This window comes from Erinaceus europaeus, unplaced genomic scaffold, assembly GCF_950295315.1.
Source record: "Erinaceus europaeus unplaced genomic scaffold, mEriEur2.1 scaffold_538, whole genome shotgun sequence".
Taxonomy (NCBI): Eukaryota; Metazoa; Chordata; class Mammalia; order Eulipotyphla; family Erinaceidae; genus Erinaceus; species Erinaceus europaeus.
This window is the reverse complement of record NW_026647336.1, coordinates 46713-63852: the sequence shown is the minus strand read 5'-3', so window position 1 is coordinate 63852 and position 17140 is coordinate 46713. Positions and strand designations below refer to the sequence as shown.

General features: G+C 51.4%; 1 protein-coding gene across 1 annotated transcript in view; it reads left to right on the top strand.

Moving 5' to 3' along the window:
* Positions 1–17140, top strand: part of EFCC1 (EF-hand and coiled-coil domain containing 1) — a 33630-nt gene that overhangs the window by 11143 nt on the left and 5347 nt on the right. The window contains exons 3-6 of the mRNA XM_060183933.1: positions 12277–12434; positions 13514–13661; positions 15268–15433; positions 16227–16367. Coding sequence (XP_060039916.1) covers positions 12277–12434; positions 13514–13661; positions 15268–15433; positions 16227–16367 — 613 coding nt within the window. The remainder of the gene's footprint in view (positions 1–12276; positions 12435–13513; positions 13662–15267; positions 15434–16226; positions 16368–17140) is intronic.

Sequence of the window (17140 nt, the reverse complement as noted above, 5' to 3'; positions counted from 1 at the left end):
GGAGGGGAAGACAGAGGGAGAGAAAGATAGACACCTACAGACCTGCTTCACCGCCTGTGAAATGACTCCCCTGCAGGTGGGGAGCCAGGGGCTTGAAGTGGGATCCTTACGCCTGGTCCTTGTGCTTCACGCCACATGCGTTTAAGCCAATGTGCTACCGCCCAACCCCCCTTTCTGTCCCTTCTACTTCTATATCACAGCCTCTTAAGAGGCCATGCTGTCTTGGAATTTCTGCTAAATGACAGGTGTTTTCTCTGAAGCTGTCCTCCACTGTTGTCTGGGGATTCTGAGGTGGGTTATTCAGCAGTGGCCTAGGAGGTCGAGGAGCCAGGCTCCTCAGTGCCAATCACTGAGTCCATATCTTCACCCCCTGGCCCACCATCTTCATTGTGGACAGGACACCTTTCTGGATCTTCTTTCCACATGTTTCAAACTATGCCTTATGGTGACAATCAAAACCACCACCACAGCTCCCAGGGACATCCCAGGGGTACTGGGACATGTCACAGAGACCAACAGCACAGGGACTCCAAGATGTACATCAGACAGCAGGCCCTCGGAGGCTGTGCGAGTTCCACTGGCCTGCAGCCTCAACTGACCACTCAGAACCCCCAGCAGTGCTGTCGCTAAGTAAACAGATGCTTGGTGGCCAGGAGGCCAGTTGGGTGGGGGAGGAGCCAGTCAAGTTCTAGGAGGGGAAGGGCTGGCCAGGCCAACCAGAATGACTACATCTCATGTCTGATGCCCCATCCTACTGAACTTTTAACTTTTTGTTTGATTGTTTTATTTTGTCAATCAAGAGAAAAGGCACTCTCTTTAAAAAAAAAAAGCCTCACTATCAAGAACCAGTCTTCACCTAGATAAGTCATTCTCTTAGTACCATAAAATGAAACTCTGTCTTTCCCTCTCTCAATAGTATCTAAGGCCGAAACACTAATGAACAGGATATGCGGATATGCGATAAGCCCTAGCATTGGGGTCCGTAACACCCTGTTTTTTCTGTATAAAAAAAGAACAGTCTGAGCTGATACTGGAGTTTGTGCCATCTGATTTGCAAATCTATGACTTCCTTACAAATAAGCACTTAATTTTATTTAAAGTCTTTATTTTATAAGATATTTAAGAGAAACCAGAGCATGTTCGGCTGGCTTATGGTGGTGCTAGGGATTGAACCTGGGACTGCTGGGGCTTGGGTCTGGGAGTCTCTCTCCCTGGTCCAAGCACCTTTATGAAATAGACAAACACCTCAAGGTGGGAATGAACTTGTCTGCATTTCCCTGCAGAAAGAGAGCAAGTGGACACTCACTTCATGAGGATGGGTCTATAAGGGGCAGGGAAAGACACTCAACTATAACCACGGAGCTTCCTGTTAGCCTCCAAATAAGTGCTGCCCTCCTTGGCCACTGTGTTCACCACACACAACAGCTCCAGGCCACGATGTCCCCTGCACACTGGCTCTAGCTTTCCACGTCAGCCATGCTCACTAGTCCTCAAGCTGCTAAATCCTTCCCTGGCCAGATGCTTTGGGCAAACAGGCCCCTAACCTGCTTCTGATTCTCACCCACACTCCTGGGCTCAGCTACACCCTATTTCAGTCTGGTCTGCTCCCCGTAATCTCTTACCACCCTTGCCCTTGCCACCGTCATTTTTGTGACAGCTTCATTAAGGGCCACCTGCCCTGGGGGACAGTAGGCTCCTGGCCAGGGCCATTCTGTTGCTCAGTGTGGTGTCTCAAAGTGCTGACTGATTCAAAAGGCATATGGTGGAAGACTCAGAACCAAACTCAACTCAGGCCAAAACTCAGTTCAGGCCAGCAGGAAGCCAAGAGGTCACTCAGCCAGTGTGACATCCAGAGGCCACCTGGGTTGGAAAGGTAGTGGCCCCTGTTGGAACCAGTGCAAAGACTAACTCAGAGGACCCCCAGGCCTGCCCCCACTCCTCTCTTCAGGGATTATTTTTGGCTCTTCCTCCGAGGCCCCCCTCGCATGCTCTTCTTCCTACTGTTGTTCTCTTGTTTGCACACGCTGCTCTCTGTTTCCTGAGAGGCTTCCCTCAGGAAATGCCACGCAGAGGAGGAAGTGTGGTGGTGTGCAAGTCTCCAGGACCTTGGCCGGCTCAGTGACATGCCCATGGGCCCTGGCCACGCTCTGGGTGTCCTGTCAACTCTGTAGGGCTGGAAGTCAACTCAGTGGCCCAGGGAACTGGAAGGAGGGAAAGAAGTAATTGCAAATGACATTTCCTATCCCTTCTCAAAAAAAGCCAAACCCAGGGGGTGTGATGGTCTACTGATGTGTCCCCTTGATGATACCTAGGTACAGCCCCAAGTTGCTCAGACACTAGTAGCTGTGAGACACCAAGAAAATGTTATTCCAGTCCATGACAGTGAAAGTTTAAGTGTGGACAGTCTGAGTGAACTTAACCACATGACAGGCTTTAATGTGGGGCTGAGAGAGAGGCTGTGTCCATCCCTGTCACCAGGCCACTACCTTCTTCTTTGCTTTTTAAATTTATTATAAAAAGGAAACACTGACAAAACCATAGGATAAGAGGGGTACAACTCCACACAGTTCCCACCACCAGAACTCTGAATCCCATCCTCCCCCAATAGCTTTCCTATTCTTTAACCCTCTGGGGTTAACCCAAGGTCATTATGGGGTGCAGAAGGTGGAAGGTCTGGCTTCTGTAATTGTTTCCCCGCTGTACATGGGTGTTGACAGGTTGATCCATACTCTCAGTCTGTCTCTCTCTTTCCCTAGTGGGGCGGGGTTCTGGGGAATCAGAGCTCCAGGACACATTGGTGGGGTTGTCTGTCCAGGGAAGTCTGGTTGGCATCATGCTAGCATCTGGAACCTGGTGACTGAAAAGAGAGTTAACATATAAAGCCAAACAAGTTGTTGACTAATCATGAACCTAAAGGCTGGAATAGTGCAGATGAAGAGCTGGGGGGGGGGGTGGTCAGGAGGGGTCTCCTTTTTGTAGATAGCTAGTAGGCCTATATTCCAAAGGGCCCATGACTATACTAGTTTTTTTTGTTTTGTTTTTTTTCCCTGAGCCTGAAATCTGATATGCAGGTGGATCCAAGTTATTGTCTGGGGAGATGATGTCATGGCTGGAAAAAGGACCAGAAAGCTGGATCAGGGAAGAGAGTGGCTCCCAAATATGGGAAAGGGGTATAAATATTGTTGACTGTAAACCCATCGATTTAATGTGGTCTGGGGCCCATATTCAGCTTAGGAGCCTGTGTGACCTCTGCATCCCTGTAGGTCTGAGCTCACAGTCTGTGGTCATGATTAGGAACGTTCCAAGCTGCCCCAATATCAGGACCCATCTTCCTCAGGACAACATAGAGTATGTTGTCCATCCTTCCTTCAGAGGATGGAACAGTCTCTACCGTTGTTGATCCAAGTTGAGGGCAAGGTCCTATGGGCAGGCCACCACCTTCTAACAGAGCCCTTCAGACAGCTCTGAACCCAGACACTGACAGAACTGGTACCCACTCCTGGCCCTGCTTCCCTGACTGAACCTGGTTTCACGGAGTGCATAGGCAGGAAGGAAGGAGCTATAATGCTTCTGAGCACTGCTGGGCATACAGCTTTGTGTTAAGGGCTTCTTCTATGCAGCTTCACAAATCCACCGAAACCTCAGGCAGTGCTGGAAGCCCTTTTATCAGTAAACATGCTCTAAGCTGTGAATAGCCACCCCAGCTTAGAATGACTTAAACCACAAGGACATCATCATCCCACATAAAAAGTCCAAGAGAGGGTTCACTTGGACAATGCACTGCTTTGCCATGTGTACAGCTCAGGTTTGAGCTCAGCCCCCACTTCATTGAAGAAAGCTTTGGTGATATAGTAGATCTCTCTCCTCTCCCCCTCCTCTGTCTGAAAAAGTCAGCCTGAAGCAGTGAATCCCCAGTAACAACAACAAAAAGAAGCCAAGGAAAGAGGTTTCTTCATTGCTCAGGGATGTTTACCAGGAACCAGCTCTTCACTGTCCCACTCTGCCTTCCTTAGCTTATCACCTTGGCCTGTCAGCAAAGGTACCTCATGGTCACTAGGGAGCTGCCATGATACCAGGCATCACTGCTACATCCACAGACAGAAAATTGACTTCCCTTTTTGATTTCCTTTTTCCCAGAGCTCCTCCAGGCAGACTTACTACCTCTCATCTCCCACCAACCAGAATCACACTGCACACCTATTCTTAGGCCAGTCCTTGGCAAAAGTTAATCCTTGGTAAGATCATAACAATCACTTGAGAACCACCATACTTCCTCTCCAAAAGGACACAGTCCTCAATGGCTGAAGGAAAAACTGAGGTTAGGGCAACAAGGCAGACAGGGTGTGACTGTTGTATTTTGTTTCGATGCAACCGTAACAAATTACCAGAAATGTAGCGGTTTAAAACAACACCCATTTATGAGCTCATGATTCAGAAGTCCAGAAATCTGGGTTCTCTTCACACTTGCACAAGGCTGAGGGCAAAGGTGTGCTGGGTCGGGGGGAAGAGTCTGTTTCCAGGCCCATCCAGGTGTTGGCAGAATCTGTTTCCTGGTGGGTGGAGAACTGAGATCCTGGTTTCCTAGTCCAGTCACCAGTCACTCTTCGCATCCCTCTTCAGTGCCAGCCAGCAAGGAGTCCTCCTCAGTGCTTCTCACACTCCAAACCTCCGGATCCCCTCTTCTGTACTAGCCAAGAAAGCCCTCTGCTTTTGAAGGGACTTTCAGGGCAAGATACAGATATCTCCTAGTTCAGGGTCCGCTGGGCCATGGAACAATAGCACCACTGCACAGGAGTGAGACTTCAGCTCATCCACAGGCTGCAGAATCAGGCTGTGGAACCTTGGGATCATTCCTGGAAAGTCTGCCCACCCTACTAGCAAGCATGGTGCCTACCACAGTGAGATGGGCATGTCTCTGGAAGAAAGGTAGAGGGGAGGGGTCAGGTGGTAGTGCAGTGGGTTAAGTGAAAACGCAAGGACCGGTGTAAGGATCCCAGTTTGAGCCCCTGGCTCCCCACCTGCAGGGGGTCGCTTCACAAGAGGTAAAGCAAGTCTGCAAGTCTGTCTATCTTTCTCTCCCCCTCTGTCTTCCTGTCCTCTCTTGATTTCTCTCTGTCCTATCCAACAATAGTGACATCAATAACAACAATAGTAATAACCACAACAATGCTAAAACAACAAGGGCAACAAAGGGGGGGGACCTCCAGGAACAGTGGATTCATGGTGCAGGTACCAAGCCCCAGCAATAACTCTGGAGGCAAAAAAAAAAAAAAAAAAGAAAGAGAGAAAGAAAGAGAAAAAGAAAGGCAGAAGGGGGCCCAGTGGTAGTGCACCTGGTTGAGAGTACACGTTACCATGTGCAAGGACTCAGGTTCAAGCCTCTGATCCCCACCTGCAGAAGGGGAAGCTTCACAAACAGTGAAGCAGTGCTGCAAATCTCTCTTCCTTTCTCTCCTTCTCTAGCTCCCTCTCCCCTCCTGATTTCTCTCTCTATCCAGTAAGTAAAAAAATATATCTATTTTTTTAAAGAGAGCATGAAAATAATAATAATAGAAAGACAGAGGCTTCTTCCAGCCAGTAGCATATGGTTACAAACAGAAACTAGTATTGACTTGGGAAAGAAAGAAAAAGATTGATTAGTATGGCATCTGGGAGGTTCAGACTCAGGCAGAAAGCAAAGGAGGGCAAAGCTTGCTGGTCCAGGAGCAGCCTGCTGGGATGCCCTCCTACCACCTAGCTCTGTCGCTGCTGTCTCGTGCCTCCTGCCATCACACTGTGCAAAGCAATCTAATATCTGTGTGTGAACGTATGGCCAACTCCTTCCCTGCCCCCTCAGCAGTCAGCAACAAGCAGATAGCTATAGTGTCCTGGCCACTCAGGCCCCCACCCCTCCAGGGTGGCTCTTCCAGTCCTAGCTAAATGGCTGCTTTATTCCATAACCTCACTCAGTGCTCTTGGCAAACGCAGAGCAAAGCTGAAACCTCAGTTCACTACAGTGATGAAATGTGATTGCCCTGACTGACTCCATGCATCAGGCAAAACCGTCAGTTAAATCAGAGGTTAGTCAGTGGACCAGAATACAAGCAACGGTTCTTCCTTTTTTTTTTTTTTAATGATGGACAGAACTTGCAACGTGACTATTTCCCAACACAACAACACATCATGAAATCTACATTTTATTGTCCACAGTTTAACTGGAACACAGCCCCAGTTGTTCATTTACATACATATTAAGCGTGGCTGCATGCACAGGGTTACTGCAAAGGTGAATGACTGATATCCTGTGCGCTGCAAAGCTGGAGCTGTTTTCTTTTTCTTATTATTGCCTCCAGGGTTATCGCTGGGGCTCAGTGCCTGCACTACAAATCCACTGCTCTTGGAGGCCATTTTTCCCATTTTTCTTGCTCTTGTTGTTGTTATTGCTGTTGATGTTGTTTTTGGATAGGACACAGAGAAACTGAGAGAAGAGGGGAAGAAAGATTGACACCTGCAGACCTGCTTCACCGCTTGTGAAGCGACATCCCTCCCCCCCCCCCCGCAGGTAGGGAGCCAGGGGCTCGAACTGGGGTCCTTAAGCCAGTCCTTGCGCTTCGCACCATGTGTGTTTAATCCGCTGTGCTACCGCCCAGCCCCCTTGGAGCTGTTTTCTGCCTGGCCCTCTGCAGAACAGATCTGCCAGCCTGAGTTAAGTGACAGGACCCTGCTGCTCGTTCTGAGCTAGGCTGAGATGGTGAGGGTTGAGTAAACTTTCTCCTTTTATTTCCATTACACTTCCTGCCCTGCAGGTAGCCATTCTCACATGGTTTTTCGTTGCTCTGTACTCTTAAATGTCTGTACTTTGCATCTGCACCTGTTTACATTAACACCACTACAATGTCTGTCTCATTGTTTCTTGCATGTTTTGCTCAGTGCTGGGAATTTCAGGTGCAGTGTCCCCCTCGTGCTAAGTCCCCCACCCACTCCCAGGCCACTATGCCCTCCCTAAGATGACACTAGTGAGCCTTGCAGAGCAGTGTGAGGACACAGAACATGTTCTCAGGGAAGGGACTGCTGGGTCCTGGGAGGCTTATACATTGGCCAAGGGACACTGGCCAGTTTTGATGTGTTCTTGGATGCTATCTTATTCACCAAATTTTTTAGGGTTTATGATTTTTTTAGTTGTCCCCTGATGGACGCCACAAAGTTATCTGTTTTATTGTGTTTTCTTCTATTCATTTTAAGAAAAAAAAATTTTTATTATCTTTATTTATTGGATAGAGATAGCCAGAAATCAAGAGGGCGGTGGGGGAGATAGGGAGGGACAGAGACAGAGAGATACTTGCAGCACTGCTTCACCACTTGCAAAGCTTTCCCCCTACAGGTGGGGACCAAGGACTCGAACCTGGGTCCTTGCATTTTGTAGCGTGTGCGCCACCACCCAGCCCTGTTCTCCTCTATTCTAATACTAGCCTTCTCACTTAGGGCTGTCATCTACCCAGTGCCCAGATGCTGTGGACAGGGCCCCAGTATAAATCATCTCCATGTGGCAGGGGCAGCTCTCTCGATGCCTGTGAGATGCAGAAGCCCCAGAAGACCCCAGATCACTTCTCACTCTACTGGCCTGACCACCCATCAAAAGAGAATTTCCAACTATGGCAGGAAGCTCACTTGTGATATATTTGACGTTTACTTGTGTGCTGGAGTCAAGTCCTAGGTTCAGAAAATAGCATTGTAAGCAGACTGGTGGCTCCATGAGTGTAGTAGTGATGTGAAGCAGCAGCCTATCAGTGATAATTAAGTTTTATGGGGGGGGGGAAAAGGACTGAAATTTAATGATTAACAAGAACTTTAGATTAGCCCTGCCCAGCAGACCTCCTGTGGTGGTGGAAACGGCCTGTGGTCTGTCCTCTCTGCTGTGGTCGCCACAACCACATGACCCTTCATGACCCTTGAGCATTTGAAATGTGGCTGAGGCAGCTGAGGAACTGGACTGTGTTTTATTTCATGTCAGTCAATTAGCACGTGTGACTAGTGCCCATACTGGATGTCAATGGCTAGAAAAATAAACAGAGGAGGGTCCAGGGGGTGGAAACCAGACTGGACTACTTCTGGCATGCCTCTCTGCACCAGGAATCGGGGAGGAGTCTGTCTGATGGAGACCCTGAGCCAGAAGCCAGGAGCTACCAGGCCTGCCTGGAGGGAAGGCGGAAGGGAGGGTAACAGCTGGCCCTTGTCAGGTTGTGTAAGCCCCTGGGCTGGTGGCCAGATGTGACTACTGGTCTCCAAGCAGGAGGAAGACATCAGAACTCACCCGGGGCTCTGGGCAGTGCACAGATGTGGACAGCTGCGGGGAACGCCTAACTGTACACAGTCTGTCCGGAAGTGAGGGCGGCAGGGAGCAGTGGGCAGACACCAGGCCCCACCTTTGCTCTGAACTGCCTGGAGCCATGAGGGAGGTGCTCTACCAGTGCCTGGTGAGTGACAAGTATCCCGGCAGGTCACAGGAGCCCCCATCCCACAGCTCCTCATAGCTCTTGAAGGAGAATGGCCCAGAAGTGTGACAAGGGGCAGCACAGACCAGGGGGCACAGGCCAAGGAGGCTGAACTCTTCTCCATGGCCTGTCAGTCCTGGTTCTCTCAAATCTGATCTGAAGCAGGTATATCTCTGACTCTTAAGAGTAACCACACACATCTTCCCCCTTCTAACAGAAAAAGACACAAAACTGATCTGAGGTCAAAACAGAAATGGAATGTGAAAGAGAACGAGGATCTAGCTAGAACTGGTTTTGTTTGTTCTGGTTTTTGCTGTGATTTAAGGCATCTTTTCTGGTTGTTTTCTATTTGTGGTAAAAGATACTTATTTTTCAGCACTCATGATGCTTCCTAAAATGCCTGCAGTTTTGGGAAAACCAACATGACCTTGCTTTGAGAAAACCCCCTTCTGAGAAGTGGGCAGGCAGGCTGGCCCAACCCCACAGGAAAAAGCTGAATGGAGTTAGGAAGTGATGGAGCTAGGACTCACCCCTGGTGTTGTGATTTTAAGGCTAGGATGTTCCTTTCTTGGAATAATCCAGGAGCAGGTGATGAGAGGAACCTGGGAGTCCCTCCTGGGCCCTGGGCTTGTCCCATCTCATTACCCTTCTTCCTCACCTGAACCACTGCTAATCATGTCAGTTATCATTCCTGTATTTTCCAGAAAATTCTAACAGCTTTTCACAAACCAGAATACCCTCTACTAAGGTGATGAGCTTGTAGTCAGTCAACCAAGAAATGTTAGATTGAACCATTTTAAAATTGCCCCCTTTGCAGGTCAAAGGCAGTAAAAATCAATAATTTTTTTTTTTTTGCCTCTAAGGTTATTGCTGGAGCTCAGTGCCAGCATACAAATCCACTGCTCTAGCTCCTTTTTTTTTTCTCCAGTATTTTTTTGGATAGGACAGAGAGAAATTGAGAGGAAGGGAAGATAGAAAGGGGGAGAGAAAGACATCTGCAGACCTGCTTTATCACTTGTGAAGTGATCCTCCCCCAGGTGGGGAGTCAGGGACTCAAACCGGGATCCTTGCATGGGTCCTTCCGCTTCATACTTTGTGCATTTAACCCGGTGCACCACCACCACTCGGCCCCCCCAAAATCAATGATCCAATGTGGTTCAACCTAATCGTACACAAACCTCCTCTGCCTTCCATTGTGTGAGATAAATACAGGCGAGGTTTCCCAAAGCAAAACCAGGGGCTATGGGGTGAGGTCAGTCTTTGAAGACGCTGGATTCTGCTCTACCCCCAGCCACTCCTGTGACTTACCTCTCCTCCACCCAGGGGTTTCACCCCCATATGTCCAGGGAAGAAGAGTTACTCAGAATAGCACCCATAAGCCACAACCCAAGTGGGGGGGGGGGTCCTCTCAGAGACCATTCAGTCAAATCTTTCCCCCACCCTTCATGTCCATTCCTGACTATTGAGTCCCTTGCTGTCCCCAGAGGATGGACCTTCCTCCAGTCAAGTCTCTCTCTCTCTCTCTCTCTCTTGCCCACGGGGCTTTGTGGATGCTACTGCTCCCAGGAGATACCACCCCACATCTAAACTTCAGACAAAGGAAGAAACAGGAGAGACACCACAGTCCCACTCTGCCATTCACAAAACTTCCCTGGGACAGACGTTCCTGTGTAGTGCTGGGGGCTCAAACCTAGGTCTGAGCCTCACACATGGTGAAGCGTGTGCTCTACCTGCTGAACCCCCTCCTGGAGCCCTGCCGAGTCGTTTGCATCCTGCTCAACTCCAAGTCCTGCCACCTCCAGGACACCATCCCTGCTCTCCCCTCTGAGATCAAAGACTCTCCCTGGCCCCTGCCTCTTGTCCTCTGCCTCCACCCTTCCACTCAGTCAGGGGCTGAGCTCTCCTCCTCACCCATTCCCATGCACTGACACAGACCCAGCCGAGAGACCCCACACTGTAGCTAGCACGCACACAACAGCCTTTTGCCAAGCTGCCTCTCTGCAGCGCCCCTGGGCTGGAAACTGACTCTGAGTCCTTGCACAGATACTGCTGGTGGCCAGACCAATGGCCGCTCTGTGGGTGGCCGAGTTAGTTGTGGCACTTCTCACAGAGGGGAAGCAGACGGCAAAGATAAGGGAGATTGGGGAGCCTCTGAGGTGCCAGGGGACATCCAGGTGAAGATGCCAAGGGGGAGTGAAGCTGGGGCAGCTTGTAAAGGAAACCAGGTCTGAAACCTGGCTTCAGAGCTCGAGGTAAATTTGGATGTCACTGGCACTGAAAGCCTGGCAGTGGGTCAGGGCCTTAGAGAGTTCTCGGGCATCTATGCCAGCATGAGGCGGGGAAGGGGGGGTGGTCAAAGTAGATGAGGAGAAGTGCGGGGGGAAAGGGGGGACAGGCGTATAGGTGTTTGCTGGAAGCCAAGTTCAAATGAGGGAGTGAGGCTGCACTCAACCCTGCCTCTGCAGCCGAATGGAGACCCAGAACCAGCTGCTGGCCTGGCAGCACAGCGTGACGGACGGGTCGCAAGACAGGGCTGTAGGGTGTGCAGCAGAGGCGACTCTTTCAAGCAGTTCTGCTGGAGACAGAGAAGGGGTAGTAGAAGATGGGGGGGCACAGTTTGTCTGTTTAAGGTTTGTGTGATGGTGGGCTGACCTGGCAGATGGACCCTGCAGAGAGGGGCGGCAGAGAAGCCTGGGACACTGGTTACTAGTGGAGAGCTGCACACCCCTTCTCCCTGGGGGAAGACTGTTTCTCTGCAGAAACATTCTTCTGCATTTGCTTCCCTGGAAAATTCCCAAGTGTGTCCTCATCTGTCCTGCTCTCCAGACTCTGTTCCCAGTGGCGTCCTCTTTCCCACTCCGTTCGTGTGGCCCCCAGCAGCTCGGCTGGGTCACTCCAGAGTGTGCCTGCTGGGGCCACAGAGGTGCTGGGCTGGAGTGTGAACCTCGGCAGCTCATTCCCAGCTGTGCAGCCCGAGTCGGTCCCTCCAGCTCTTGGTGCCTTGGTGTCCTTGGCTGTATGGCTGAGGTGACGCCTCAGGCGATTGCTGGAGGAAAACGTGTAAAGCCCCCAGAAGAATGCCCCGCAACCAGGGTGCACTCTGAAAGCTGTGGTGACTCTGATGGTTGTGAAGGCAGGATGCAGCTCTGGGAACAGAGGCTCTGGGAACATGGGGCCTGTGTACACCGGATGCCCAGTATACCCGGCCTGCCTGTGCTAGGAAACTTGTGCTGAGGCCTTGCACATGTGCAGGTTCCCTGCTTCCAGTACATACTTACTCAATTTTTTTTCAGAGAGAAAAGACACCACTGCCCCAGAGCTCCCCCTAGTGCTTGCACCAGGTCACATACATAGCAAGGCACATGCTTAACTGAGGAGAGTTATCTTGCAAGCCCTAGAAAACATTTTCTTTCTCTTTCCTTTCTTTCTTTTTTCATTCTTTCTTTCCTTTCTTCATTCCTTTCCTTCCTTCCTCCCTTCTTCTGGGATCCTGTATGTGTGAGTTCACTGCTCCCAGGTTGCTTTGTCAAAAAGAGACAGAGAGGGGAGAGACACAGCATCAGGGCTCCCTCTAGCACCACAGAACCTCCCATTGGGTGCCAGGGCTTGACCCTCAGCTCTGCAGTCACCCCACCCAGTGAGCTCTCTCGAGCACAGACAACTTTGAAATCAGGGCTGCTGTCCGCATCTCATTTTGCTTGTGGAAGTTCTTGAATAATTTAGGAGTGAAAAAGCTGCTTTGGGAAGACTTGTCTAGTTCAGCCGTGTTGAGAATTCCATCACTGACATCTTCTCTCATCCACAGGTCAGAGGACACCCAGCCCCCAGCCTCAGAAGGCAGCCTGGGCCCAGAAGCCGGGAGTGGTGAGCCTGCAGATTGTGCAGGGAGTGGCCCAGACACGCGCGCAGAGGGAGCTTCCTGCTCAGACAGCAGCTCCTCCCAGAGCAGAGCCCTGGATAAAGGTTTGTCCCAGCACCCGGACTTGCCACCTGACTCCGGTCCAGTTCAGCCTGCTCCCAGGGTCCTGTGAACACCCATGCTCCCATCAGCGTGGACACAGCACCCTTCTCCCCTATCTGCCCACCAGGGCTCTTTCCCCCTGGCCTGAGCACAGACACCTGACGGGGAAGGCTCGATCCAGGAGGAGGTTCCCCTCAGCGGGAGGACCATGTCTGCCTCAGTCCAGTGCAGGGCTGGGCTGGGCTGGGTGCCGAGGGCACTGGATGGAGTAAGTTCCCCACCACCAGTAGCCCCACAGGAAAACCAGAGAGGACCAGTGCCCTCCCAGCTCAGGTGTGGGTAGGTACAGAGGACTTCGGGGCCTCCATCTTCACTGACCAGCGCTGATAAAACCCTACCTTGCGCAGTCTGGCCAACTCTGCTGTCTCTCATGGCTGAGATCACCACTGCAACTGCCGGGCTCAGGCCTCTTCCCCCACCCCTGCTAGGGTCCGGGGAGTGCTCTTCCCTGGAAGTCTAAGTCTGACCTACAGTGTGGCCTGACTATTCTGGGTCTGGCCCCTCCTGCCCTGGTGGGCTGAGATGTGTGACCAGGCCAGATGAAGTGCTGCATGGGGGCAGAGTGCAGAGGAGAGGGCATGCTCTCCAAGGAGACGCAGACTGGCCCCCAACTGGGGCCTGATGTTCAAGAGCTGGGCTCTGGGGTTTGGCTGGATGGTACTGATGAGGTACAGCTGTGTGGGTCATGTGCACGACTCCTCCTCCTCCATACCCCCAGGGGTTAAGGCATAGCCCCCGAGAGCTGAAACCCATCCACCTGAGTACCCGTGGCCCACAGACGCCCTGCCCCATGTGTTTGGGAGGGGACTGCCACATACTAAAATGCACAAACCTCTGGGGACACAGAGGGGCTGGCGTGTCAAGTCACCTGAGAGCAGAGAAGACAAGACTCTCCCAGAGTCACAGGGTGAGGGGCAGTCAGGCCAATTTCATGCCTGGCCCGGTCAGGTGGGAGGCAGCACCAGGGCAGGGGGCGCCTCTCCCCTCGGCCTCGCCTGGATCCCCCACTCTGTCCCTACAGCTCGTGCTTCTCCAGCAGTGGACGAGCAGCTCTTCCGCTCAGTGGAGGGCCAGGCGGCCTCTGATGAGGAGAAGGAGGAGGAGGGAGAGAAGAGGCCACCAGCTGAGGTGAAGAAGCTGCTGGCTGGCCTCTCCAGCTGCGGGAGCTGGTATGTGAGCAGAGGCCTGGCCGATACAGCAGGTCCCAAAGCCTGGAATTTCATAAGGAGACAGAGCTGGAACTTGGGAGGCTGAGCAGCCCATTCGAACCCAAGCGCAGTCTCCACCTGAGCCCTCTGAGGCTGTCCCCTCATCGTGGGAAAGAGGGAAGGAGGTAGTGGGGGGGAGGGGGCTCCAGCACGAGCGAGGCGGAAAGGAGACCACCAGCAAGGCAGATGAGTGGTGGTGTTAGCTCCCATGGGCTCTCTCCTGGTCCCTGTCCTGTGATGGGCCTTAAAGCCCTGGTGTGACTCCTACGCGTGTCCGACCCTTCCCTTTCTTCCCTGGGCTGGCACTTGCTAACCTCTTAGCTGGCTTAATCCTCAAGAGCAGCCTAGGAAGACATGGGGGCAGATCAGGGGCAGCTGGGCACATGACATCTGCTCTTTCTAAGTCCTGGCCTCTCATCTCTAATAGGTCAGTGACACTTGCCCTGAGCATCTGTGATAGGGGTATAAATGCAAGGTGGGCCTGACCCTGAATGCCCACTGGGGGGCAGCACTGACATGCACCACGCCAGGTGAAGTGCTGTGGGTCGCCAGGGCAAGCATTTATCAAGCACCTACTGCATGTCCCGAAAATCTGAGGGCCTCTGGGGAAACTGCAGTAAGTCAGACGTTGCCTCCATGCCCCTCACCTGGAGTCTCCATCCCAGGAAGGGAAGATGAGTGGAAAAGAGGAGAGCAGGCAGGGGACAGAAGGAAATGAGAGATGCTGGGAAGACCTTAGAAGATGCTATTGGGACCGGTGTAAGGATCCTGGTTCGAGCCCCCGGCTCCCCACCTGCAGGGGAGTCGCTTCACAGGCAGTGAAGCAGGTCTGCAGGTGTCTGTCTTTCTCTCCTCCCTATGTTTTCCCCTCCTCTCTCCATTTCTCTCTGTCCTATCTCACAACGACATCAATAACAACAACAATAATAACTACAACAATTAAAACAACAAAAGGGAATGAATAAATAAATAAATATTTTTTAAAAAAATAAGATGCTATTGGGGGAGTTGGGCAGTAGCACAGCGGGTTAAGCGCAGGTGGCACAAAGTGCAAGGACCAGCGTTAAGGATCCTGGTTCAAGCCCCTGGCTCCCCACCTGCAGGGGAGTCGCTTCACAGGTGGTGAAGCAGGTCTGCAGGTGTCTGTCTTTCTCTCCCCATCTCTGATTTCCCCTCCTCTCTCCACTTCTCTCTGTCCTATCCAACAACGATGACAATGATAATAACTACAACAATAAAACAAAAAGGGCAACAAAAGGGAATAAATATATTTTTTTTTAAAAAAAAAAGATGCTACTGGAGCAGAGACCAGAAGAAAATGCAGGAAGGGTATTCAGGAAGTGGGAACATCAAGTGCAAAGGCCCTGGGGCATGTTGGAGGGGCTGTGGCTGGAACAGATGAGTGAAGGTGGGAGGGAGACCTGAGGGGGCAGGTCAGGTAAGGGCCTTGGTTTTTCCTGAGTGTGATGGGGAGTCTTGGAAGGGTACTGAGGAGGGCCATGTATGGCCTCACCACATGCTCCCTGGGCCAATGCAGACTGGAAACCAGCCCCCTCCTCTGCCACAGGTGTGACGACCAGACGGCCAAGGTACTCCTGGCTTACTTCAGCCACTTTGGCAGCGCCGACCATGCCCAGGCACTGGGGGAGCTGGACACTCACATGGCCATGCTGGTGGAGCAGCGGGGGACCCCTGACCACAGCAGGAAGACCCAGGGGCCACCTGGGGAGCAGGTCAGCTGAGCCCCTGAGGGCTGGGCTGGGCTCCATCCCTGTCTCAAGATGAGTCATCATGCACAGGGAAGAGACTTCCTTAAAGCCAGAACTGATGAAGATTAGGTTGGCTGCAAATATTCTCCTCTCACATTAATGTGAGTGTAAAGCAGAAATTTATTGGAAAACAGAGTTGGGTAGCACAGCTGGGAATATGAGTTTCAGGCGTCTGGCTTCAGGAGCTCTCCCTAAGGGACATAAAGGAAACGGCTAGAGGTCCCAGACAAAAGATCCAAGATGTCCCTGCTATCTCAGTCCCACTGCTGCCCTGCTGCTTTGGTCCCCTATTCGAGAAACAGTTCACTGTCCTGCTGGTGAATTTCTCTTCAAGTTAAACTAGCCAGCTTGATGTCTGTTACTTGCAGTTAAGACTAAAAAGAAACCAAGAGAGATATCCCAGCCTGCTAAAGCGCAGGACTTGCCAGCCTGAGGCCTCAGAGGATGCAGGTTCAAACCCTGATACCCCCTTATGCAGGAGCTGAAAAGTGCTCTCATCTCTCACATTAAATAAGAAAAAAATAATAATAAAGAAACCAGGTAAGTAGAGCAGGGAGGATGTACTCCCGTAGCTAGAAAATAAAATATGCATCAGCCCTGGCCAGGCACTGGGTGCTGTCCCTGGGGAGACAGATGTTTTTATCTGCCCAGCCGCAGGGAAGCAGATGAGATGAGCTCTGTGAGAGGGTGCTCTGCCCATGGTATTGGGTGGGGCAAAGGCAGCATGGTAGGAGATGAGCCCTGTTGGTTCCCACAGGCAGCGCTGCAACAGAAGGAAGAAGAGAGTGAGCGCCTGAGGCTGGAGCTGCACATGGTAGAGACAGAGAGGGTGCGGCTGTCCCTGCTGGAGGAGAAGCTGGTGGACGTGCTACAGCTTCTGCAGAGACTCCGGGACCTGGTAGGCAAAAGGCAATGGGACCCCAGGGAAGGGACACGCTCTTGGGGAGTCCCTAGTCTGCGCTGGTTGTCTCATTCTGAGCAGGTGGCAGAACCAGAGGTGTGTATGTCCCTTCTAATTAGTGTTTGGGTGTCCACTGGATAAATACCTCCAGAAGGTAATTCCACTTGTATTTGTTTAAGGACTGTTTCCACCAGTTTTCCCAAGGGGCTGTTACCAGTTTACATTCCCTCCAGCAGCAAAGCAGAGTTCCTTTATCTCCACAACCCCTCCAACACCTGTCCTTTCCAGGTTTGTTGATGAAAGCACTTCGCTCAGGTGTGAGACGGCATTTGAGTGTAGTTTTAATTTGCATTTCTTGGGGGCTGGGCAGTAGTGCACTAGGTTAATGCACGTAGTAAGAGTAAGAGCAAGGACCCACACAAGGACGCCGGTTCGAGCCTTCTAGCATTGATATTCTCTTATCCACCTGGTTAAATCTTTCTCTGAAGCCTCTTACCTCAACCCAAACTGCATTTAAAGTGTTCTTTAGCGGAGGGCAGATAGCAAAATGGTTATGCAAACAGACCTTCATGCCTGAGGCTCCAAAGTCCCAGGTTCAATCCCCCGCACCACCATAAGCCAGAGCTCAACAGTGCTCTGGTTAAAAAAAAAAAAGTGTTCTTTAGGCCCCGAAGTTCTGTTTGTAGTTACTGTTTTCCTGTTGTTTGTCATTCTTTTGTAAAATGATCGCTTTAGTTTCTTGAAGTGATTTCACAGTGAGTTCTCTGAAC